The following is a 26,427-nucleotide window of genomic DNA, read 5'->3' as shown; positions in this document are numbered from 1 at the left end:
AAATAAAATAAAATAAAATAAAATAAAATAAAATAAAATAAAATAAAATAAAATAAAATAAGAAAAAGTAGAGGTGATTCCAGTTATAATTTCGACAACAGGAGTTATTCCAAAATCATTGAACACTAGCCTGGAAAAACTCAACATGGTAGAAAAGCGAAGGGCCATACAAAAATCTGTGATATTATCTACATCATCGATAGTTCGTAAATTTCTGAATATAAATTAGCATTAAGAAACAGAAAAGCTTGCAACTGTGTAGTATTGTCAATATCCGTTTGTAACCAATCTGAAGATTATATTTCTCTTATACTACTTTATAATCAATAGTGTTAAGTATTTTGTTGTATACCAACCAATACTTGATGTGAACCCGTAACGGAGAAACAATAAAAAATAAAATAAAATAAAATAAAATAAAAAAAATGAAATAAAATAAAATAAAATAAAATAAAATAAAATAAAATAAAATAAAATAAAATAAAATAAAATAAAATTAAATAAAATAAAATAAAATAAAGAATCAAATATTTTTTTTATCAGAAAACTCTGCCGCTCTTCATAAGGCCTCCAATAATAATACCCAAATGTTTATTTTACCATTTTTTAAAACTAACGATTTTTTATGGGTCCCCCGTTGCATTTTTTGGGGGACCTATAAAACATAATTATTATTGAAAATTGGTTAAAAAAATTGGTGTTATATTTTCCGATCGAAAATTTTGATTTTCAAGAATTGTATACCTTATTCACGAAACGTGTTTTTCCCCGAATAAAATACATAGAAAACTTTGAGGTGGTTACAACTAGCAGTTTTTAACAAAAAAGTACTGGTATTCTTTTCTTTCCATTTAGAAAACTCCTTGGGGGTGAGAGCTTAACATTTTGAACTTCTATTTCCCGAACGTATTTTTGGACCACCCTATTGCACACACAAAGTTATTGATTCTCAATTTCAAAATTTGCAGAATTTTGCAGGTTTATTTTTGAGTATCGAAAAAACGTTTAGTTAGTTTAGTTTAGTTAGTTTTAGTTTTAGTTAAAAAAAAATAATAATGAATTTTGAAGTTACAAAAATCGTAAAAACAAAAGCGTGGGCAAATTTTGGTCAACATTTTTGTTTTTATATGCATACAGGTACACGTGCAACTGATCTTAAACGACTCTGAAGTTTTCAGAAGGTGTTTTTTTTTAAGATATAAATTTTTGAAGCTTGATTTTTTTGTGCAAACAGTAAATTAATTTATTTTAAGCAATTTCAGTTAAATTTAAATAATTTTTTTATTTTTCGTCGATCTGACATGTATTGACCCAAAACATAACTATATGTAGATACATGCATATCGCAAACGCTCCTCAAAAGTGATACAACTCAAAATACAGCATTTTTGAAATTATGCACTGCAAATTTACAAAGAGCTTTTTATTTACCTTTCAGCAAAAAACTGGATCAAAATTTTTTAATAATTTGTTAAAAAAACGTGTGCGATATGTATGTATGTGTAAAAATAATTTCGAAGCTCAATAAAAAATAAAAATAACTTCCCTGCAAACCATTTTTTCAGAGTATTCTGCATTGTAAAGAAATTTTAAGGAATTCGTTAAGATTTAATTCGATTTTTTGCCGAATTTAAAATGAAATAAATTACGCACACTTCTATTCTTTTACGAAATTTCGAAAGAAAATCTGTGAAGCAACGAAAATAAGTGCTATGTGAAGAATATCTTTCAGAATTTTTCCAGAATTTTCTTTATTTTTCGTACAGAAATTTCTTTACGAGTTCGTGTCAACCACTTCATATTATTTTCTTTGAAAATTCGTAAAAAAATCGTTACAGAAATGAGATACTCCTAACGATTTCCTTAAGAATTCGGAAACTTTGGTTTGCAGGGTTCTTCGAACTGCATACCATTCAAATAACCAGAACATTGCTTTCCTGCGTATGCACATATACTATCTTTCCTAAATGCATATCGGCGATGTTTTTGAAAAACCGCCTATCTGACGGCACTCAAATTTGACAAGAGAGCGAAAAAAAAACAGATTTTCTTTGAAGGCATTGCTTTGAGAGCCTGTATTTTCTCTAGGTATTATTTTACAAATCTGTTGTTCTAATAACGATTTTACGATATTTATGCATAAATCTCCATGCCTGGAGTTCAGGGTTACCAAATCTCATTTTTGCCACCACGACGATTTAGGCGGTTTTGCAACTGGTCGCTGTGTGGTTTTGCAAAAACATCGACGATATGTACATATGTGAATGTATACACGAACGTTGTTCGCTTGTAAATACATACATATGCAATCAATAGGAAAAACCCTTAGCACCAGCTTGTGTGTGTATGAGGGACGTGGTAATTCTGTGGTAAGAAAACTGTCAACTCTCTGTGCTTTGTTCTTAATACTCACCGGAATTGCTTGGTAGACAAGTGTAGTTGCCGGAGTCACTGGGCACGACACGTGCGATTAGCAACTTGCTGGTTTTCGTTGGACGCTCTGTCAGCACGCTAATGCCACCACGTTGCGAGTAGTTAATTAGTTCGCCATCCTTGTACCAGTAAATGTAAGCGGGCGGCGATGGGGCCTGATGGTCGATGCAGGTAAGATTAATGTCACTGCCGCTTTTGAATACTAACTCGGTATTTGCTAGTATTTTCGCTTTAGCCACTGGAAAAAAGTTAAAATATAGTGGGATGAAGGTAGAGAGCAGAAATATTATGAATAAAGTAGAATAAATGGAAAAAATATAGGACAACTTAGAGACTAGACTTTGAGAATTAATAGTTTGAATTGTTATTCCATGTCGACCAAAGGAGGCAGTGTATTTATAACCCCAAATATAGGCTAGCCAAGTTAGATTTTACGTAATAAGCTGCCCCAAAATGAAAGAAAATCTAAAAAAAAGCTACAGAGAAAAAGCAAAAACCAATTATAAGTTGAACTTTTAATCGTAGTTAAAGCACCCCTACTTGAAACGACAACTAGGAATTTATAATTTTCTCTCTCGTAAGACTTTCATTTGTATAGCTCCCAATTTATTTATAGGACGTTTGACTCCACCCCGTGACTAACAGTAGAGCATGACGGTCCTCAATAGGTAGTAATTATAATGGAAAGCTTTTACAATAAGGTATAGTGGATATCATTTCAACTACCTATTTGCTTGCAAAATAATGGACCGATTTAAATAAGCATAGGAACCAAACGAGGATTATCAATCAATCAGGATTATTTACTAGGTAGCGTATTCACCCAAATTTAGTGGAAACAATTTTAAATAAGTTGCTTTGAAAAGCTTGTGATTCAGGCGATCTGTATTGTTAAAATCAGAGAGTCATTTCTTTGACGTTGATATTGGTATTTTCTTAAGAGCCTGTGTGGTACTTTTATACATTTTTTTTTTACAATTTATTTGAATTAGCGAAACGATTTTGAGCAAAACGTAACAGATATTTCATGTTGTAATATTTAGTGTTTCATGGCCAGATATGCGGCTGGATGGTATATAAATAAATGTACCTATTCAAGTGCAGCTTATTACAATGGTGTATAAAATTTAGTTAAGAATAATATCCAAATTAAACCTACCCTACCAGTTTGTTTAAATTCCCCTCATAAGAGTATAAGTATGTAGTTAACTCATTATTATATTTTACTTGAGCTTACTTTTAAGAATTATTATTGCATCTCTTTAGAGGTTGCGACACATAGATATATCGCTTGGTGGATATCCTTAGTGACATAGGACTATCTCTGGCAGTTCCATACTCGCTGATAAATACGTTCGCGATATGCAGCAATTTAATGCATCAGCTTCGCATACACAAATAGATTTTTCCAAAGATTTTTTGCCTGCACAAACTTGGAGCGATCATTCCACGCAATACTCTGAAAATGTACCATCCCCTGCTTATGATATAAAAAAAGGGAATCTGTTTTGGTGCAGCCATAATGAAACCCAAGACAACCACAAACTGTAAAAATATTTGGTTTGCCACTGCAGCGGGCGAAGAGTGGAAAAAGGTCAAGCAAAGTGTCATTTTCTATTTTCCATTGTCGCCTGCAAACGAAGCGTAGTCGAAATGGTGAAAGCGCTTTTCTCCACAAATGCATCACCCAAACTGACGTTCACTTTCACAATGCACTGAATCTTATGAATTCGCAAAAGCGACACCCTAAACAGAAGCGCATAACTAAATTTGACCGCAAGATTTAACCACAATGCAACTTGTGCAACAAAAAAAAAAAATAAATAAATGTAAAAACTCTATATAAAAAGGGTGCTCGGTGTAATTTATCCTTATCTTTTGCCATTTCTCCCTCACTTGCTTAGATCCCCTTTGCACATTTTCAATTTTTATTTTTTGTATGTTTTGTTGAAGTCTTGTCCCTACTTATAATATGCGTTAGCAGTTTACACTTGTTCGACCATTTTTCCTTTCCAATAACTATCCACTGACATGGTGCTCTTCCATGTCCTTTTTTCTAGCATTACAGAAAAGTTATTCGATGCGGTCTCGCTCCAAACTGTGTCAGACGAAAAGGAACCATGAGCAGGAAAAATACTCCATTGATTCAAACACTTAGCTACACATACATTCATATAGCATGTTAGAGTGTGTGTACATATATGCACACAATGGTCGCTTGCAGTTACATCAGCGACAGTGCAAAAATAGGAAGCTACACAATTACAATAGCGTTCAATGGCAATTTACTAAGGGTGCAGACTAAATAGCAACGAAAGCCAAAGGGAGCATCAAAAGCAAAACGGGAAATTTGGCTCAATTCGCCTGCCAATGCAAGCCAAAGCGGTTGTATGAGCAGAAGATCTTATTTAGATAAGGCAACAATAAATTTGTGGGCGAAATACTATCTATCTGTTTTCGCATGAGTTAAAGGCTCCTTGGTTTGAAATTTAAAATTGCACTGGAATTTAATAGTTAAATAATATAATACATAAGGTTTGTATAGTAAGCAATAGTCGGTACTAATTTTTACTGGAAAAGTGTTTGATTACCCAAAAAAAATTGCAAAAGAGCACTGAATCGAGAGCGTAACAAATTATTGCTAGTGAAATTTTTACTAGCAGAAAAAGAAGAAGAATAAATGTCAAAAGCCGCCATTTGTTTTGAATTGGTTTAGCACAAACAAAAGTAAAATGAGTGGAAATCAAAATATTAATGACGTACTGGACTGTGTAAGTGCTTGTGTGTAAGGCGAAGAGTTTAAAACTGATTTATAAATAGTAAAATGTTTACAGCAGAATATCAATGTACTATGCACTTGCAAGTTTTTAATAGTTTTGTGTTCAATAACTTTTCCTGCTAGTTTCCTCTCTCCTCAATTTTACGCTCTCTTTTGCTTTTACGCTCTCGCTGCAATATTTAACTGGAGAAGGAAGTTACTATACAAACCTATAATTATTTTCTTATAAAGAGATTAATTTCAAATATTATCTAGTATCTATTTGTGAATAAACACGCTTAAACTTGCGAATATTTATAGCCTTTCTTAGGCGTACATTGTTTCTTTATATGTTTCCTCCGCCCTTGGCAAGGAGTTTCTTTCCGAAAACTAAGTTGAAAAATAAAAATGTAACATTTTGCTATACCTATTAATTTTACATTTTACAGAATACATATTCGAATAGCTATCGTTGATTGCGGCCGCTGTGGCCATACTCCATAGAACCTGAACTCCACGATCCTTGGTCCGAGCCACATATAAAATAGAAAAAAGTGTTTCAAAAGGTATAGTCTAGAAAGCCGTGAGAGTCCCAATTAGTAGGGGTTTTGAAATTGCATGTATAGAAAGAAATACATTTTGAAATTATTAATTATACCATATTAACCTTCAGCACCCCACCATGGGTAAAAGTTACCTATGCCTATTTGATTTTCTCATTAGTTTGCTATACAGCAAATAAAAATCCGAACCGAAGCCTACTTTCTAGTTTCGCTTTGTGCTTCGCCAAATTACTTTTTTTATAAAAAAATATGTTTAAATGAATATAAAAATTATTTATTTTCGAAAAATACATCCCGCGAAACTGTTCGTCGAGGCTATTTGTTCCAGATGAGTAAAAAAACTACCACCGCTTGTCCGAGCTACATATCGTGGGTGATAATGCAAAACAGTCTATGTCTATTAGTACCCTTGACACTTTGATGGTATCTTACGTGCACCGGAATGCGTCTGTAAATCGTTCCACCCTAATAAAGGAATGACAAAACTTGTCTACCTTTGGCTGATGAAGATGAACGGTTGCCAGAAGCGATCAAATATGGATAACAGATCAATTAAGCTCCAGAGGTAACAAGTGACATAGAACGTTTTGCAGTATCACCGACGATATGCAATTTTCTTAAATTTCATTTATTAAAGAAAAATCAAAGAAGTTCTTATTCCAAATTATAATTTTTATCTATCCCATTTTTTAAGTATGTCAGTTTGTAAACTCAAAATAAGACTTCGTAAAAGTTATTGGAGATAAAAAAGAGGTTAATTTTCTTGTATTTTTTAAATAAAGATTTGAATAGTTTCTGATCACCTTTTTAATTAAAAATTAAAATTTTTTTTGCTGTTTTTTAAAACCGTAAGCTATTTTGCTCTGGGGCCTCACAGACGTATGTTATGTTGTTGTGTGACTATAATTTGTGGTAGGTGATTACATTCCAATAACTACTGAAATAATACTACAATACTGTGCCTTTCTTAACAAGCTTAACTCAAAAAATTCCCATTGGATAAACAATTCGTCGATTCTCTCATGATTTCCCAGCAGTTTGGAAATGTGCTGCTACGCCGGCTTCAGTCAGGTCAAAGCCTCTCTTTGCTGGGTTCCTGTACGAAATAGTCAATGAGATATTTAGCTAGACACGGCTCGGAAATGCAAATTAGCGAAGCTGATAACTCCTTACTGCCACCGATTTCTTTTCCGCTTAGGGGGATCGATGAATAATACCACAGCCGTAACTAATGACCTCTGGACCAATCGGAACCACTGTGGAATCTCAAGATACTTGTGGCCGGGTGTCAATAAGAGTCGTACTGAGGAACTATTGACCCTCAACAAATCTGCAGTAATGGCCCTTACCAATGCTTCATCGACGGCCTATACCAAAAAGCTCCCTCTACTTAAGTTGTTGGGATGATGATGAAAAGGAAGCTCGCCAGAAAATGCGTGTCAAGCATTTGGGATCACGCTTTTTTAATAGCTTATGGGGCGTAGCGTAGGTGAAAATATAGTACATGCACGGCTTCATTCGGAATAGTAAATGGTTTGGCATACCCTGTACTGACAGTGTGGATTAATTTCGGTCAGAAGGATATGCCTTCTCCTAGCACTAACAAAGAGCATTCACAATGAGAAAATCTGCCTCCGAGTGGACGTAAGAGTCATTCATATGCGAATTCCTAACCTTGCTTAACCTGTGATTGGCCTCAAGCAAACCAACATGAACACTGTACTCGATAATTTTCATAATTTTATTTCCTATATAATGTGAAAAGGAAGATCACGAAAGTGAACTGATTTTAGTGAATTTCTAATTATCAAGCTGAAGATCATTAATATGCTTAAAAATGCGCAAAAAGTAATTTTTCTTGTTCAAAAGTCCGAAAGCTTCCAAATATGAATGTATATTGTTTAATGAAACGCTTAAACACTCACCTAAAGCGTTCAGCTCGAAGGCCTGACTAATTTTCGGCTCCGACGAAACTTGGCATTCATACACATCAGAGTCTCGCAGCTGCACAGATGCAATTTTCAACGACCACTCAACGGAGTCCTCACAATGCAAAGCCTCAAAGCGCTGGTCATTCGTGTAGGTCATCACGCCGATGGTCAGGATGTGTAAGTCACGTTGACGTATCCAAGTGACCTGCAGTAAATGACAAACAAATTGTGCGTACGGGAAAGACAAACAAAAACAAAGCATCAAAAAACAACATAAACGGCAACAACAAAAGGCATAGTGAATAGCTGGAAAATAGGTTAACACAGCAGGATGGAAGTTAATTAGCCTGCAGGTAGAGCATCAGGCGGGAAAATGAGAAAATTATAATTGCGGCGAGTTGGAGAAGGAAGCTGCGAGGTAGTGGGCGAAGCGACACACTTCAGCTGGATATGGAAAACTTACTGCGCGATCCCCCAAATTTCGTACACGACAATGTAATTTTGCAGTCCGTCCGACAGCAACGACAACACTTCTCTGCGTGGAGTTCTCAAAGTAAGGTGCCGGGGTCGGTGGCGAAACAGCTTTCTTGTTTAGCTTTTTGGCAGATCTCTGCAGCTGCTGGCGATGCGCGTATTCGTGTTGCTGCTTCTTTGTGAAAATTTTGTGCAGCAGCTCATCGTTCTCCATCCATATCGGTTGAGGTGCTGAAAAGGAAATAAGAAAAGTAGTAAAAAGATATAACATAAATTATGAGGCAGTTCAAATTTTATTAGCGAAATGAGGCGACGTAAAATTTTCTGCTTTCTGTTTGAAGTAGCAATAAATGCTAATGCTGGCGGAAATATGCCTCAATACAAATACATAATTCTATTTAACGCCTTTTGAGCGCCACATCCCAGCACAGATCCGCTCATGCACCAGCCAGTAACTTTTGTGCCTATTTATTATGTCATCGAACGGCAACGCCTCGTGTGCATGGCATTAGGCGGCAATAAAATTTTATTCGCAAAATGTGGCGCAGTGTCATTACGCAGAAACACGTATGAGAGTGTGTGTGTGTGTGTGTGTGTGGCGGCCTAAGTTCAGTGCACTACTTACCAACTTTTTTTATGCGTATATCGGACTTTTATTGTTTTGCCTAGCAATGAATATCATTAAGCGCCAAAGTAACCACAAACGCTGGAGGAAAAGTGGAATACAATTTAAGCAAAATCGAAGGACAAGCCGCAAATGATGGCTTAGTAAGCTTCTCAGCAGATCGCTTTTGTATGTAAATCTTAATTTATATTCACACCAAAATGGGCACGCCTTAAAGTATGCCACAATAGTTTTCTAGTTCAAATGTCCTTGCAAAAAAGGAGCAGCAAGCAGAGCCGAGGAAGAGGAGCAAAGAGCCATGGAATGAATGAAATCACAATTGTCACAAAACCAGCAACCAATAGCACAACAACAACACCAATCAAAGTTTGTAGATGAAATCAAGGAAAATTCAATGAATAATTTTCGCTTTCGAAAAACGCCCAACCCAATAAAACTAAATAAATACGAGTATCCAACTACAACAAAAAAAATAAAAAATGTAGCGACGACATTGTTTTTGAAAAGTTTCGATGTCATTTGCCAGCTGGTAGTGCCCGGCGGCGCTTTCCGCACTCAATTGTTTTATTTTTATGTGCTGCCAGTTGTTTTCCACTTTTACTTTCCTTTTCTACTTTTACCTCTTCCTTCCGCTTGGCCCCCGCAGCAGCTCGTATGCCACTTTGCCTATGTGTTTTTTTTGTTTTTTGTTTCTATGTTGTCTCGACTGCTACTAATAAACACAGTCGCCCATACTCCGATATATATATATATATATATATATTTGTAATCAGCAAGTGGATGGCAAAAGTAGGAAAATGCGCTATTTAGAGCAGCCGCAAGGGATAGCGGTTAACAGGCAACTGAAAGGCGCTGACAGTTGGCGTTTCGAGGTGGTCCGATTTATATTGGCAATGCAAGGATTTAGCTACATATTTACTTGAAGGCACATTTATATTAAATTATATTTACATATTTTCAGGTACCAACACGTATGTATGTATGTATGAGTACAAATTGATGGTCTGAAATATCGCATACAACTTTTCAAACACTAAAAAATATGTGATAAAAAAGGCTGGTAGCACTACCAGAATGCAAAAACCCTTCAAAGTACGTTCGAAAATATTTTTGCTATCCGGAAATATGTACTTAAAAAGATTTGCCAAAAATCAACGCGATTTTCCAGCAACTGAAAACTTGCTCTTTGTTAAAGCAAAGTTCTAATAAAAAAATTTCAAAACAAAATAAACTTTGCATAATTTTTGTAATCTTTTGCACCAAGTTTCAATTTAGCTTTTGCATAATTTCTGCTAAATAATAAGCTGTACTTTTATGAAAAAAATTTTTTTATTGACCTCGAGGCCGTTTTCTAATGAAAATTTATTGTGGAAAAGCAACAATAATTTGAAAAAATTGTAGAAGTAATAGCTATTTGGGAAGTCACCACATTTCCTCATCAGACTTCCTCAGCGAGATTCGAACCGATGACCCCAGCTGACTCAGCCAGTTGCCCACGCACTGTGCTGAGTTCGCCTTATAAACTGTTGTTGCTTTTTCCACTTTTTTCATGATCGTAGTCGGCGATCAAGCGCAGCTATTCCAGTGCCCCGAAATAGCTATCAATTCTACCATTTTTTCAAATAGTTGTTGCTTTTCCACAATAGTTTTTCATTAAAAAACGGCTTGAAGTTCAATAAAAAATTGTTGAATATAATTGTTATAAGGCCATAAAAAATTACGACGATATTAATTTGTCCGACAATAGTACTCATTGTATTTACGCTTTTGTAATACATAAAGAAAAATAAAAATAATAGATCCAGCCCTGCAAAAGCGCTAAATGCTATCCTCAATTAAATCCCTATTGATCTCCACCTGAAAGAAGTGGCTATGAAATCGGCGATCAGACTCAGAGGGTCAGACCTTTGAGGGACTAGGCATGGGTCGGACATGGGTTGATCATAAATCAAATGCAATTAAGTAGGACGACAGACCGAATGGCAGGCAATTTTTACTTCAGCTGTAATGTGCAAGTGCTATTTTCATCCAAACGTGACTGGAGAAGGGACCGAGTGGCCGACCTACAGGCAATCGGTCTATACATCAACGGATCCAAGATAAATTTCAGTGTGGAGGCGGGAGTCCACTCCGAGGAACTCGGTGTTGCTCTGTCTCTGCGATCTGGAAATGACACAAGAATCTTCTAAGCGGAAGTGCTAGGGATTCTAGAACCCCATAAATTCCTAAGCAACCGTTAACATAACTTGAGTCTTGCTGCGTTTTTATCGGTAACCATAAAGTAAGTTTTCGCAATAGGCAGCCAGTAAAACCCCTATATCTATGACACAAATAAATTGTACACCCTAAATATCTAACCTCAGCCAAAGTCCTACAGTTTTGTAATATTTTTATGTTTTTTAAATTTGTTTTTCTGTTTCATGCTTAAACTATTACTATTTCGCCAAAGTTAATCTTTTTCCGGCAATAATATTTTTTTTAGTTGCTTAAAAGTGAGAGGAATTTTCAGTTATTTCCGTTATCGAATCAGAGAAATCTGGGAAGGATTTTTTGTCATCATAGCCAGATAGTTAAATGGAAAATTCAAAATGGAAGCTCTGTCTTACTAAAATATTTTGAGAAACTCACATTTGCATAAAAACCTATGCATATCCGCTTTGTAAATTTGAAGCTAACTATTTCCTCTTTCGCCTTTCGATGTACATACATATGCACGTATGTAGTTCGGTGCATAAATTATAGCCTATTTATGTACTTAACTATGCATATATGTACACGAGACACTTGTATACATATTTACGATATTATCATAAAAGAAAGATGAAATCCTACTTCATCATGATAACAAAATCTACTTTGAGGCTGAGCTAATGTTTTAACTAAACCGAAATTTCCATATTTCATTAAGCAAACTGGAAAATTAGAGTAGATGCTCTTAGTTATCAACACACACACATTAGAATGCATGCAAACGTATTTGTACGCTGGTAAGTGAAGCAGGAGCCAAAATGCAGCCATCGAATATGTATTAGATATGTATGTGTGTATATGCTTACTCTAATCAAATCAAAATTCAAGTAGTAAGTAGTATACGCTTATACCTACATGCATATTAGCGTGGGCCGAAAATTCGCTTTTTTAGAATTTTGATTGGTAATAGCAAAAATATGATTTATAATGCTTTAAAAAAAACTGTGTGAAATTTCGATTTTTTTGGTCATTAGCCTAGGCTCACCCAAGTCAATCAAAGTTCAATATGCTCAAAAAATAAACAAATTACTAAATAAATAAATTAATAAATTTTTTTTACTAAAATTGCAATAATCTTCGAAAGTGTTAGTCCTACATAATTTGGTATATGGACCTTTTTTTGTAGAGAATGTAAGTTAGCTAGGAAAACAATTTTTTTAATACTAGAAATTTGATGGACGAAAAAAGCGGATTTTCGGCGCACACTAATGCATATGAATACACATTAGACAGGCGAAGCATCAGATGCATTAATAATGAAAATAATTACGTTGGATAAGGTTAGTGCAGATTTTGAGTTTCAAGCAACTGAAGCAACTGTATTTAATATGGTTTAGAGAGACGTGTGGGATAAGCCTGCAACTACATACATATATACATACATACATAGCTTTAAAGCGAGGAAAGTTGTGAAGAAAAGGAACTCCGGAAATCTATGAGTAAGTCTAAAACTTAATAATAATATATTGGCTTTCACTCTTTTCCTAAGTGTCGGGCCCGAATTCGCCTCCAATTTGTGGTGTGGTCTGGATATAATACAACAAATGGAGGGAGCCAGAATTTTGCGCTGCCTCCATATGTAACAAAAGAACTTTTTACTAAATTTAGAACTTTCGCCCATTAATTTTAGAATTTTTCAGACTTTCAAAATTTAAAAAAAACAAAATTTTCTAACAAAATGAAATGAAATATTTATTGAAGTTTCCACAACACTAAAAACACCAGCAACAACCATGCCCGACTGCCTTTCAAAACCAGTTAGCTACCAAAAATATTGAATATTTACCATTCAGACATTCAGATAAGCGGATAAAATGCGTGACATTGCACAAGGCATACGTTTCAGTGCCAAAAACAGTGAAGCCAAGCCGTGTCCAGTGTCCAGTTCATTGCAGGTCAGGCAAAGTAGCCGAATAAATAATGGACAGAGTCAGGAAAGCACAGCGCATTTGGTTATCAATATAAGTATGTATGTATGTGTGCGAGTATGCACGGATTTCCCTGTTGTATTGCACGTTGCAGTGATTCCAAATAGTAACAACAAAAAGCGCATCGCATATGGCAACTAACCAGACGCCATGCACCGTTGGCAACAAAATGAATAGCAAACACTTATGTATGTGCGTAGGTATGTGTTTATGTGTGCCGATGAACGCTAAAACAAATTCAGGTGCGGAAAATATGTGTGTACATATGTACATATGTATGTATACATAGAGGTTCATGTACTGCAAGTGTAGCACTGCCAACATTGCCGCCATGAAAGGCTGACATTATTAATGTTGCATACCATTAGGCGCGAATAAGGCTTTTACGTGTAGGTATTCATGGAAAACACGCCGAATAGAAAGATGAAATGAATGTATTCCACACGTGGCCGAAGAATACGCACCATTCGGAGCGTAGAATTAAGTTTAAGTCAGCGTAGAAATTATTTCTCTGGATGCGGTACTAGTTTTCGCTATGTTACCCTGCCAGTCTTTATGACGTCTACCGCGAGGACATGTGTAGTTAACACACCTGCATATTACAAAATCTGTTATGGTAGAGTATTTACATATGAGGCCATGAGAGCCAAAGGAGCCTGTCTAAAAAAAATAATTTTGAGTAATATGAGAAAGAATTATTTATAAATTGATAATTATGTTATTTTACTGTAAAGCTAATTGCACCTACGTAATACTACCATATTATATTAAATGAAAACTAAAGGGGCGTGCCTCTGGCTATATCCGTTTGGATTCTATGTAGAATTTAAATTTAGTTACACCTCAATTTTGTTAATGCTTCCTAAAGGAACATACTTGCGGCAAACTTCCCATTTCACACCATTTTAAGCAACATGCAACTACTTAGTGTGTTGTTGAAATTTTTCCAAGTCTTATGTGCAGATCCCCTGACGCTTGTTGCTTCAAAGTGGTGAAATGTAACGCGAAAATCGATTTTACGGTACGGCGAGTAATCACATGCCTACAAATATGTACAAGCAAATGCTCCCACACATACATACGTACTTATGTTCTGTGTAGTTTTGTATATTCCCCACTGAATAAAGTCATTTCGGTTGTTGCTGGTCGACCATATTTCCAGCGTCAAAGAGGTCAGTGGAACACACCGAGAGGCGCGAGTGCGCGTACAGCGAACGGTTAGGTGAACGAGCAGGAAGGCAAGGTAGATAAATGAATGTAAGCATAGGCAAATGTGGCGAGACAGCAAAATGGCTCAGCTTTAAAAGGTCAGAATTTCAATTGGTACTTGTACATACATACATACAATTTAAGTACCTTCGACGCAAAGCGACTGTTAACCGACAAGCTAAAATTTTAGATTTTAGTTTGTATTCTCACTTTTTTACTTTAACAGCCGCTTTAACTAGCAATTTAAATGGAAAACAATTTTTTATTTTCCACATAAAATTAAAAAAATTAAAATAATGTTTCACTTAAATTTCTTTCGTGAAATTAGTTGTAAGCTTTTCCATAATCGATTTTGAATTTAGAATAAAAGTTTTAAGATGACAAAATCACGTAGAAAATTTTTCCTTAACATAAAATTCTTTATATAAACATTTCAATGCCTTCTTTGTTTTGGCAAAAACCGCACCCAAGATTTTGGATTAACATGGCGTATAAGAAAAAACCAGGACATACTACCCTTTGGTAATAGAAAAATTCATTTTAAGTACTAGACATAGATTTTTGGTCATTTTAGCACGACACGAAACATAATTTTAGATCTTTTTTAATATAAAATTTTTGTAATTTTAAAAGAAGACGTGTATTAACTTTTTCTTACACAAATTTAAAGTAATTTGAAAACTGGTTAAAATTATTTTTTTAATACTAAAATAGGCATAATTTCTTGACATTTACATGTAAGCCATACGTTTTTAATAATTTTAAAAGTGGATATTGTAAGTATGTATTTGCTAATGTAAAAAAATTTGTATATAAAAATATGGCACTGAAGACATTTTTTTTTAAATGGATATCAATCTTGTATCTAACATTCTCTAACCAAAACCTTCAGAGAAAAAATTAACATACATAGGTTTTTCCCTGACTCTTTGCTGGTCCGGAAAAAGTTGCTTTATTGAATTTTGTATGCTGCTTAAAATCCATTTGTTTTTGAAATGTCTGTGCATATGTATAAGGCATTTTACTTTTAGGTAATTATTCATAGAGTTTACCTACAAAATTTCCCAAATCGACACATACATACATACGTACGTATGTATATTTACATAAGTATGGTTTCCGTTGGTTTTGCTTCTTAAGTCATACAAGAAATACCGAAAAATAATGCAAAAAAATTGCAAAGCCACAAAGTCTATTTTCCTTTATCAGTGAAAAGGCGAAATTAATTTTCAAATCAAAGTTGAAAACCGCTCCCGCCTCAAGCACCCATAGTTTCCTGTCGCCTGGTTCCCCTTGGCGTATGATTAATGGTTGAAGGTTGTTGCCATAAACTTTTTTGATAGTAGGCGATTTATTTATTACCAGCGAAACTACAAATTCGAGCAAATTTTACTTTTTTCTTCTTTATAATTAAAGTTGCTCCAGTTTATTCTGAATACAATCGTATATGTATGTAAATATCCGCACGCACCTAAATATGTACATGGTTGTACCTAAATTTGTATTCTGACGAATTTTACCAAGAAAGTGTTTACAAATCCTGAGGTATTAAGTTTTTAAATTAAAGCAGGGTGACAAAAATGTACTGCCTTCATTTTAAAACTTTTTTCTGGCTAGCATATGTACATACTTATTCTTTAGTCTACAATTTAGGTAATTGTAGGTCATTTATTTATCGCATTTTCACCTCTACATATAGACTTCTGTTAAAAAAAAAAAAATATAGCTCACACTAACAACACACCCGTTGTCTACCCTCGAAAATATCCGCTTCCCATTGTACAAAAAGGAGAAAATATCAAAGTAAAATAATTGCTGACTGCTCTGAGAGAGCGCAAAATGGAAAAGCAAGCCTTTATCGGCAAAGAAATTCCTGTATTCACCAAACAAAACCACATGGCTCCGCCATTTCATTTGCGGTTGGCTGCCTCAAATGCCTTATTGGCATCAATTTGGCTTTTATTCCAGATTCGCAGCTCCTATGAAACTTAATTTCTTGCCTTCCTTCGCTCGTTTAGCGGCTGTAGAACCAAGAGTTATGGCGAATAAGCGATTACAATAAAAATGTGCACACGAATGCACTTACATATACATAAATTTATACGTACGAGTATGTATATATATATGTACATATGTATATTTGCGCTGGGTAGCTGCTATTTAATTGCAATTGCATTTGGTCGTTGTTTGGTCAGTTGGTTTTTCATTGGAATTGTATTTATTACAGTGATTTCATTCACTGCATTGCCGCCACGCCGACTTGACCATAGTGAATGCCGCTATAAGAAACGGATAATGCACTCAAAGGCGCTCACAAAAAGTGCTACTCAAAGCGATTGCTCCCTAAAGGCAATAAAAGTGTCTGAAGAAAAGTACGCGATGTTTTACCTACATAAATAAGTGGGTGGCGGAGATTCGGAAAGCGCTTTTAATATACTTTTTTTTTTTTTTTGATTTTTGCTACATTCGCAAGTGCGAAACGCCTTTTGTGATCGCTACTGTTGACCGGTAATTAAAAGTGGTTTATTCCTTTGTATGAAATCCATCCACTTAAAGTAACTGCTTACTTTGTGGCCAGTCACCTTTTACGTTCAAGGGCCTTAGCGCACAAGAGTATTGCCAAATTATGCCTTATTGCATATATAGAGCATATTATGGCAATTTTTAACAGCTTATGCATATATATGTATGTATATATATCATGCTATTAAAAACAAGCAAAGGACAGGATTTAGTCATGCACGTATACAAATGGAAATCAGCAACTATAGTGATAAAGATCAAAGGCAAATGACTAAAAACAATAGCAAAGTGTAGTAAGTGTGTATGAATATCTGAACTTAAGTATACCACAAAGATGTAGGAATACAAGCTTTTGGACGAAAGCATCCTTTGCATAAAATGTAAACAGTAAACCATAGCTCGATCTTCCACTCAGGTATCGATATACGATAGATTTTTTTACAGAAAAAATGACATATGCCTGCACAAATTTTTTGAAAGCCATTTTATATACATATATACAATATCGCTTCTTAATCCAAATCTGAAGATTTTTGAAGTGAACGGATGGAAGATATTTCTCTTGAATTCCTAATGTGTTTGCAAAACTTTTTCAGTTAAAGTTATGTTTGTATGTAAAAAATGTTATGAGCTAGAAAGAGGCAGTATGTTGAACACTCGAACATAAAAATATAGGCATTTAAACACAAAGGCACAGCTTTTAGCACATCATAAAGCGCTAAACTGGTGCTCGCATGCGAATAGAAGCAGAAAGCAGGAAAAAAAACATACCAACGCAACGCACATTATGCTATTAAGTCACTAACAATATTATCCTCGTTTTCTTTGCAGCACTTCTCTCTGCTAATAGTCTTGCTTCATTTGGTTCCCTACATAGCAAGTTATAAACGCGTTAGCGATAAGATTAAATACGAAAATGCAATGGAGTGTTAGACAAATGGTGGTTATACGAGTACACAAGTATGTGGCACAGGTTAGCATGGCGCGTTCGTACGCAAAAAGAAAAGAGTAAGGACGTAAGCTATAATTGGATGTGGATATAGTTATCATAATACGAGTACATACATCCATATGTGTTGCTTCATAAAACCATACAAATCTTACTAGATACTATCAATTGGTTAGCAAGGATTAGGGCACATTTGCTTTTCGCGCTTCCATATGGAAGAATATTTTACAAATCGTACGAAATTCTACAAAAAAATTAAATTTTCTAAAATACACTAACATTTTTTTAATACATACTATTTTTTATTACTTTAATAATATTTTTTTTTTTATTAAGTTCATATATTATCAAAATTTTTTAAACTTCTCGGAAATGTAGTCGACATCTGTATCGGGAAATCTTAAACAAAATTTCAGAAAATTCGTACTACAGGCTTTGGTAAACTTAGTCATGGAGCGATACGCATTTCAACAAAGCTTAAAAGTGGGCCAAATGCTGATGAAGATTTTACAAAAAAACAAAAATCATCATAAGCGATGAGTTATGTTTTCACCTAAACGGTAAGCGAAACTGCACGCGCTGAAGAAAAAACTGTGCATTCAAAACGGGTCACTGATTGCTATGCTTTTTAGGATGCCAGAGTCATCGGACCGTAGTTCTTTGAAAATTATGCCGGTTATGCTGTTACGGTGAACGGACATTATCGCAATATGAAAACAAACTTTGGTGCCTGAATCGGATGACGTGTACTTTGGCAATGTATGGCTTCAACAGGTCGCCCAGTGCGGCCGAAATCCAAAAGGCGGCCAAAATTCGAAGCTTTGAAGAAATGACTCGAGATTTCGTATGAAGAGGTTTTCACGTTTACTAGTTACGAATCCCCTGTCAGAAATGCAAAACTCAATATGGTGGATCCAGTATGGCATCTGGTAGATTTCGAACTTTTTAATTAGATTTCTTAGAAAGGTTTTGGGTATGCAGTCTTATAGCCCACCCAATTTCAGTGTCACAAAGTGCAACTTGGAAATAACTAGGACTTACCGCTGATTTTTGAATTTTTTTTTTTGGTTGACGTGGTCAGTCACTCACGAAGTATATTCGATGATAAGAAGAAAATGATCAACCTCTTCAACAAAAAGAAAATTCTAAAAATTAACCGTATCTAAGTCCCAGATAGTTTAAACCTGCACTTTTTTAAACTTAGATTAAAGGGGCAACAAAACTGCATAAGCTTATTAAAAAAAGAGGTATTCAAATTTCTGAGGCAGATTAAAGCAGCTGAATTTGATTTTATTCAGTAGCTAATACTTTTCTTAGCACAGTGGGACGGTGTCATTTGCGCAGCAAGCAATGGCCTCATTGCATAGTGAATTATGAAGACAAAAAAGATGTACAACTTGAAAAATAATGACCCATATGTAATAAATCGGCACGCGAGTACAAATTATTTATAGACCTTAACATATCGCCGTCTCGCGCTTGTTTTCATGTGCTCACTTTTTGTTTGCTGCTTAATGCGGCTTTTGCATGTTAATATTTATTTTGCACGTCTTTACCGCCTGTTTTCACGATAATGCGTTTTTTCGCTGGGCAACTCTCTTCTTCAAACCCCCAAACCTTTGCCAATTTTAATTTCCTTGTAGAGAATTTTCCATATCACACACGCGACCGACACTTTGTTTGAGCGCTTTCATGCAACAGGATGAATACAACCCACTTGTGTACATACACATGTGTAGAAAATATTTACGAGTATGTATTTGTGTACGCATTTATTTATCAAGATTGTGAGCACTTTTATGTATGTATGAATTTAGTAGCCAGCGTGCGCAATTTCCGTAGGTGTCGTGTAAAACTAAGTGGCTCGTTAAAGCGAAAAATTATACAATTACTGCATTGTTTATCAGGAAAGTATAGCGAAATTTGAAAGAACTATTTTCAGACAAAAATACCGAGAAGGAGGAAGAAGGAAGGACAAGGCGTTAATTTAGCAACCATTTGGATTTGCTGGGCATCCATCTGGAATTTCAAGACGAAAGGACTTTAGACTCTTAACTTTCAACAATACGATCACTGCGTTCTGGGGGATGCATGATGTTTTATGTACCTTATCGCTTCCTTGGTTGATAAATTTTCCGCTTGGATAAAAAGCAAATTAAGATGCTGGAATGAAAATCCCTGGACTTAACTCGCATTTTGTTATACATACGGGACTTACCATTTATCTGGGTCGTTTTAATAGAATGTAGTCATTTTTGCATCAGATAAAAGTCAATTTAAATGGCAACAGCATCTGACCCCTGGGCTCCGTGAGAGCTCAGCTAGAACTGTCCATAAAACCAGCGCTTCATATGAAATTATCTATAGAATTATAGCATGCGCAATCATTGTTGCCTAGCTGCATGTAGGACCACCGACGTCTTCCCCGCTCACTCTTTTATATTTTATCCACCGCGAAAGCTGTAATTTTATACCTTTGAATTAGGTTTAGTAAAATTAGGTAACTTTTGTCTAAAAAAAACAACAGGCCACTTTTCCGGGATTATCATTAAGATGTAGGGCAAACGAGTCTGCTTGTAACCAAGAAACTTGACGCGAACCTAAATTCATTTAACTTCTCCTTAAAAAAAGAGGAATGAGAGAACAAAACCACATTCGATTTCTAGCTAGCCTTTTGCCTTGAACCTTTATGAATACACTTTTTGTGTTTTTTGCCTTACCACATTATTGCTATTTTTTTTAAAATTAAATAATACATTAATTTAATGCAAACTATTCGAAAGCTACGAGAAATTAATTAATCAAAAATTAAAAAAAAAAAATCACAAGAAAATCCTTAAAGATATCTTATCCCTAATGGCTCTGATTAACCCTAAATCTAAGGAGGAGTACTAAACTGGCTACACTGAGTCAGAGCGCATCCCGTTCATTTAAAACTTTTCGTGTTCTTTTTTATTTTCATACATGTCATATTTTTTAGAAACGCAAAATAAAAGATATCGACAATGTAAGAGTATTTAGTAGTTGCGTTTCAACACCTTATCATTTACATTAACCTGCTACTGCATGATTAAAAAGCCAAAGTAGTGACTCCATAGTGGGCTTCGTATGCGTTAGAAGGTTAAGAAAGCAAATATTAAAAGCACCATAGTAGAGTGGAAGTCATTTCAGCAGGCGCTCGGAACCAAAAATAAGTACACTAAACCCTTAACATTTCTACTTCCCTTTCAAACTGTTGAATGCAGAAACATTTTCTAAACAAACTGAAATAAAAAAAAAAATAAAATCTGAATAGAAAACAGAGGAACAGCACGTCAAGTTAGTAAATGTGTACATTTATCAACAACGCCTAGGAGCGATCGAGGAGTGCTATAAGCAGCTGCATTTTCAAAGCACAAATTCCATCAGCAGCAGCAGCGGCGTGGCAGCATTGGCAATGGCGGCAATAAAACAGCCAGCCAAAAGATAGTAAAATGTCAACAAAATCCCACAAAAATAACGTGTGTATTGTGCCTTACCTCCGCATACTTCGTCGGCATGTTTGCAGCACATTCTCGCCCTTGCAACTGTAGTTTTTTTTTAGTTTCATAGTTTTGGCAACAACTGTATTCGGCAAACAGTTCAAAAGTTTTTGCATCAATATGCAAAAAGTGTCATGACATTTGCGAGTTTCACACAAAACAAAAACTTCTACATGCAGTCAACTCACAGCACTCACAGCACTCTGCCTGCCTTCACGCGCCCTCTTTCGCTGGAGAACGGCAGGGTATCTCTTTTTGCTGCAAATTCCAAGCGAGTTCGTGCAAGCAATGTGCCATCGTAAAGTAACTTTTCGGTAACTTTGCCAGCGCCAAGCAATTTTCACTTTTTCCTTTCCAATTTTGCATTTCTCTTCGCACACACACAAACACACACACACTCATATATGTACACGCACATATGCCAAATTGACAGCAACACTGTTTAGCTAGCAGCATGGATTATGATTCCCCTTGCATTTGACAGCTCACGTATGCGTGTAAGTGTGTGTGTGGTTTTAGTGCGCGTGTGTACTACCCTGCAGAAAAAAATTATCAATTGATAAAAAATAATCAACTTGTAGTTAGCTTATGGTTAGCTACTAAGCTAACTTGAAAATAGTTGAAAAGTAATGCAGGAGTAACCCAGGCGTAATCGGGGGATTTTTTTCTTTAAACAAGTTTGTATTTAAGTTTCCCCACACAAATTTTACTTTGAATACACACTCTATCTGCACTTCACAAATACTTTTTCGAATTGAGAATTTAATTTATGCCTGACTGAGTTCGAATATGGGACCACCTACAGCAGAATATGTAAACAAATATGTAATGTAATAAAATAAAGTAAATGAACAAAAAAGTAAAAAAAAAATATTTTGTTTTTCTTATTGATATTTTATGTCCAAAAGTAGTAAGTTACAAGTTAGTTGACATCTAATGCAGAGGTAACCGCGGTTGACTATTTCGCGACCATCGCCATAGAAATATAGTTAGCATGTATCCTACATTTCCCGCAGGGTAGTAAGGGAGCGTAGATGTATTGGTGTATTTTGTGCGTGCTCCGCTGCAGTTGGAAACGTTTACATATCAATGTGTTTGCCGTTTTGTAGTTTGTCTGTCTGTCGGTCTTTACATGGTATTACATGCGGCCAACTAGCATGTAATTTTTCCGTCTACGTACTATGTGTTTTGTATTGTACAGCATTGCACGTGTATATATACGCACATACATACATTTGTACACGCTTGCCTAAAATTTACTGACTGCGATTCATGGGAAACTTGTGTAATTATTACTTTTGTAATTATTAATTAAAGTTTAGTTGCTACTTTTTACTTCTTTCCCAATTTGCTGTCTTCTCACAAATGACGAATTTTGCGAACAACTTTTTCTTTCAAATAATTTGGTAAGATTATAATTAATTAAAGTTCGCAGCAAAACAGGCGTTTTAAATAGCCGTATTGAAAGTCCACAACTCACATCCACAATGGCAATATCATTAATAGTTATACATATGTACATAATTATGAGCGACGTAGCTATGAACATGGCTCTCTATCTGGAAGTAATAAATACTGGTCCTGGATGCAGTCCATTGCCTTGAGAATTGTAAAAACCTCAGCCTGAAGGCTGCGTCATTCCGTTACTAAATGTAGAAACTAAGCCCAATACCTGAGCACAAGAAAATCCACATTGCACTATGAACATATAATTTTCTAAGAAAAGGTAATGGCTGCGAACTGTCTTCTGATATTGAAAATACGACTGTGCCTGCATGTCTTTGATCAGCAATTTCTGTCTTGCACTACTCTCGGCCATTAGGCTCTACCTTCTCGCATATAAAGAATCGTGAAATCACAACTAACCGCCAGCCTAAATGCTAATTTCACACAAGCACTACTACCACTTTTATATTTACAATTGCGAAATAGTTTATTTTTTAACCGGCAGCAAGCTTTCTGGATCTTGTACTAAAGGTGACGAGCGGAAAAGCAAGAACCAGCACACTTCTTTGGTAAGCTAAGACTGGGTAAGGCTGCATTTTTAGGAACCATTAATACGCTCATCTGGTGTTGCTTAATGCACGACCCCACCACTAACTTAAAAAGCTACTAATGCCTTCCAGCATAGTGCGCATAAGAAAAGGTTGAATAAGGAGGAATTTTCCCTCGTCGCTACCCTTGCCTTGAAAGGATATACATATGTACTCGTAGTCAGCGCCAGCGACCACATGTTGCAGCATTTTCGACTACGATATCTGCCTACAAGTTAAAAACTCGCCTGATATACATATGTATGCTCAAAGGACAGACTTACAAACTTTCCGTGCATGCTGATCCCAGGATTTTTCAAAGTCCTATTTACAATGTGAAAACGCTGCTGGATTTAGAGATCTTATACTCAAAGTTAGACTTTCGTTAAGAATTTGGCCCAATGAATTATTTACCTTTAAACATTTTACTTTTTAGGAAATCTGACAATAAGTTCAAATTAAGCTCAAGCTTGGTATTAAAGATTCTACAAATATATCACAAATATTTGTGAAGAGAGCTCCAAAACCGTGCGAGTAAGTTGGAGTGCGCTGTGGTCTTCACTTCGATTATCTTGGCGAACTTAAGTAAATTAAAGAGAACTGTTTTGGCTCTGAAGCGAGCAAACACTGAACTCATTTAGCGATAAATGCCCAACTCATAATTGGTAGTTCGTAGCAATAGGAAAGCCATTTACTGTTGAAAGACCCTCAACGACTACGGCTTTGTTCTGCTGGGCAAATAGTGAGAAGAGGAGTTCTCAGATTAAAGATGACACCTTTTCGGGTACTTCAATGTGTTTCAGTATCAAATGCTGATCTTTGAATTAGTTCCTAGATGAAATCGAGGTCCTCTTTCAAACGAAACGAAACGAAAAATTAATTCAAATATCCGCAAAACGTATTATTTTTCAAATGTAAGCAAAAGTTTTATTTCCTTTTCTTTTGAAACAACATTCCATTAAAACGATAATTTTACTATTACATTACCATTTACATAAGCGCTACGAACTTACTCATATGTACGCCATGTATGTGTGTACGTACATGCATCGCACCTCAGGGAACATAAACCCACTTACATAGTTAAATTGCACGAACACCAGCAAATTCACTTTTCAAAGCATAGTTAAATTGAAAACTTTCTCTATAAAATCAAAACAAATTCAAGCAAATAAATTATAAAAAGCGAGAGTGAGTGCAAAAGAGCCGCACATGCAGAGAGAGGGAGACACATACTACACACACTAACACGGCGCTAAAGGTTAGCAACATAGCAACATAAAGGGGTGGAAAACTTTCACGGAAAATGATAAAAGGCACAAACAGATTCGAACATGAAAGGCATCCTTGAGACGTGTATTAAATATTATTGCTTTCATGGGTTATGTGCTGGGAGGGCAAAACCAAGAACAAGAAAAATATAAAAAATAAGGAAAATCATGCACTCGAGTAAGCCACCTACAAAGCTGTATACCAGCACTGGCTGGCGGATTGGCATTATGCCGAAGTTGAAAAGGATAAATATTAAAATCGAATATAGGTCAGCCTCCGGCAATACATCAACTCGTTTTAATTTCCTATTTCAATAAATATTAAACATTAACTTATAAGCACACAAGAGATTGCATTGCAAATTTCGAAAAATAAAAAAAATAAAAAATATTTTCTAAATGGAACAAAAATAAAGCATCCAATTTCTAGTCAGGTAGTTTTAACCTAATTTTCAAAGTTGAAAAGGTGCAAATTTTAGCAATTTACATAAGTTTGCGAAACTTTTTCTGTGTGTTTATTTATTGCCTAGGATTCAAAATATTCAAATAAGCCCAAAGTTACGAGCAGTTTTTGTTGGTTTGGAATACGAAAAAGGGGAGCGGAGACATTTTGCCTGCCGACTAACATCATCAAAATGGGATAAATATGCAAGGATGATGGCTGGATTAGGATGTAAAAATTCTGCAAGCCACTTGCATCGGATTTAAGTGAAATCAATCGATCACTTGTTGTTGTTTTGAATTTGGTTAAGTATTTACATTAGGGTGGTCCAACAGAGTAGAGTCCGAATTTGGTTTCTCTCAGCTCGTAAGATATTTCAATATTGAAAAAATATACCTTTGTTAGTTTTTTTTGGTTTTAAAATCAGAAAGTACGCCCAAGCACTCAAGGTTTCCCATGTTTTTTATGGTACAGCGTTCTGCAAAATCGATATTTTTTGATCAGAAAAGCGTGTTTCTCTTCAAGAGGCTTCTAATATAATACATAATTACGTATTTAACAATTCTTTGATACAAACTATTTTTATAGGACCCCCAAAACCAACCAAAAAATGCAATGGAAAGACCCATAAAAAATCGTTGGTATTAAAAAATGATGAAATAAATATTTGGATATTATTACTGGAAGTCTCTTGAAGAGAAACAGAGTTTTCCGATCAAAAAATATTGATTTTCAAGTATTCTTTACCATTTCCACGAAAACTTGTTTTTCCCCATCTAAACAACTTTGAGCGACCCCCAAATAATTTTTTGTTTCGAAATAAAAAAAAACACGGGTATATATTTTCGATATAGAAAATACATAGGTGGCGAGAGCATTCAAATTTGGACATACATTTTTTTCACATGCTTTTTTATACCATCCTAGTGTACATACACACGTACTTATTTGCAGAGGTTTGTGCTACTGCCATCATTTTAAAGCCGAAATATTTGCATAAGTTTATTTAAAAAAAAAAAATCAGTAACGCAAGTGGAATAGTTTGAAATGAAAGAAATAGATTGGTGTTCAATGGCCTCAAATTTTTGATGGGTTCACCAGGTTCAAAGTCTAGGTCATATGTGATTTTCCGGATTATTTTTGTACTTCAAAATAAAATCGTTTGAGTAGTAGGCTCAACTAAATACAAACACTTACAAAAGCGTAGATACCTCAGCCAACGATTTCAAGCAATACGCACACACCAACTAACGTTTTTTTTTTTCAGGCATGTGTGAGGTCGCTTAACCCTTTTTGCTATTTTTTTTTTTGTTTCTGCCTTATGCTGAATGCGAATGTAATCGCGTTACTTTGAACATTTTTTACTTCTCAGTTTGGGCCACTCTTCTTGATGAATTTATTACCAAAAAGATTTCAGGCAACAGTTTTCCAAAAGTGTGTATTTTGTTAGCACTGCTGTGTGTGTATGGGAGAGTATTTTAAGTCCGATGTTGATTTTTTCAGGTGCTCGTTAGAGA

At 35.3% G+C, this 26,427-nt stretch overlaps 1 protein-coding gene across 1 annotated transcript in view; it reads right to left on the bottom strand.

The window, feature by feature from the left end:
* The window catches only part of LOC118736528 (hemicentin-1-like), a 187,109-nt gene that overhangs the window by 22,019 nt on the left and 138,663 nt on the right, over positions 1-26,427 (bottom strand). The window contains exons 4-6 of the mRNA XM_036466595.1: positions 8,149-8,390; positions 7,680-7,890; positions 2,414-2,671 (exon numbers count right to left, since the gene is read on the bottom strand). Coding sequence (XP_036322488.1) covers positions 2,414-2,671; positions 7,680-7,890; positions 8,149-8,390 — 711 coding nt within the window. The remainder of the gene's footprint in view (positions 1-2,413; positions 2,672-7,679; positions 7,891-8,148; positions 8,391-26,427) is intronic.

Source organism: Rhagoletis pomonella, unplaced genomic scaffold, assembly GCF_013731165.1.
Source record: "Rhagoletis pomonella isolate Grant_MI unplaced genomic scaffold, Rhpom_1.0 Rhpom_scaffold_00001, whole genome shotgun sequence".
Classification (NCBI taxonomy): Eukaryota; Metazoa; Arthropoda; class Insecta; order Diptera; family Tephritidae; genus Rhagoletis; species Rhagoletis pomonella.
This window is presented reverse-complemented; position numbering and strand designations above follow the sequence as displayed.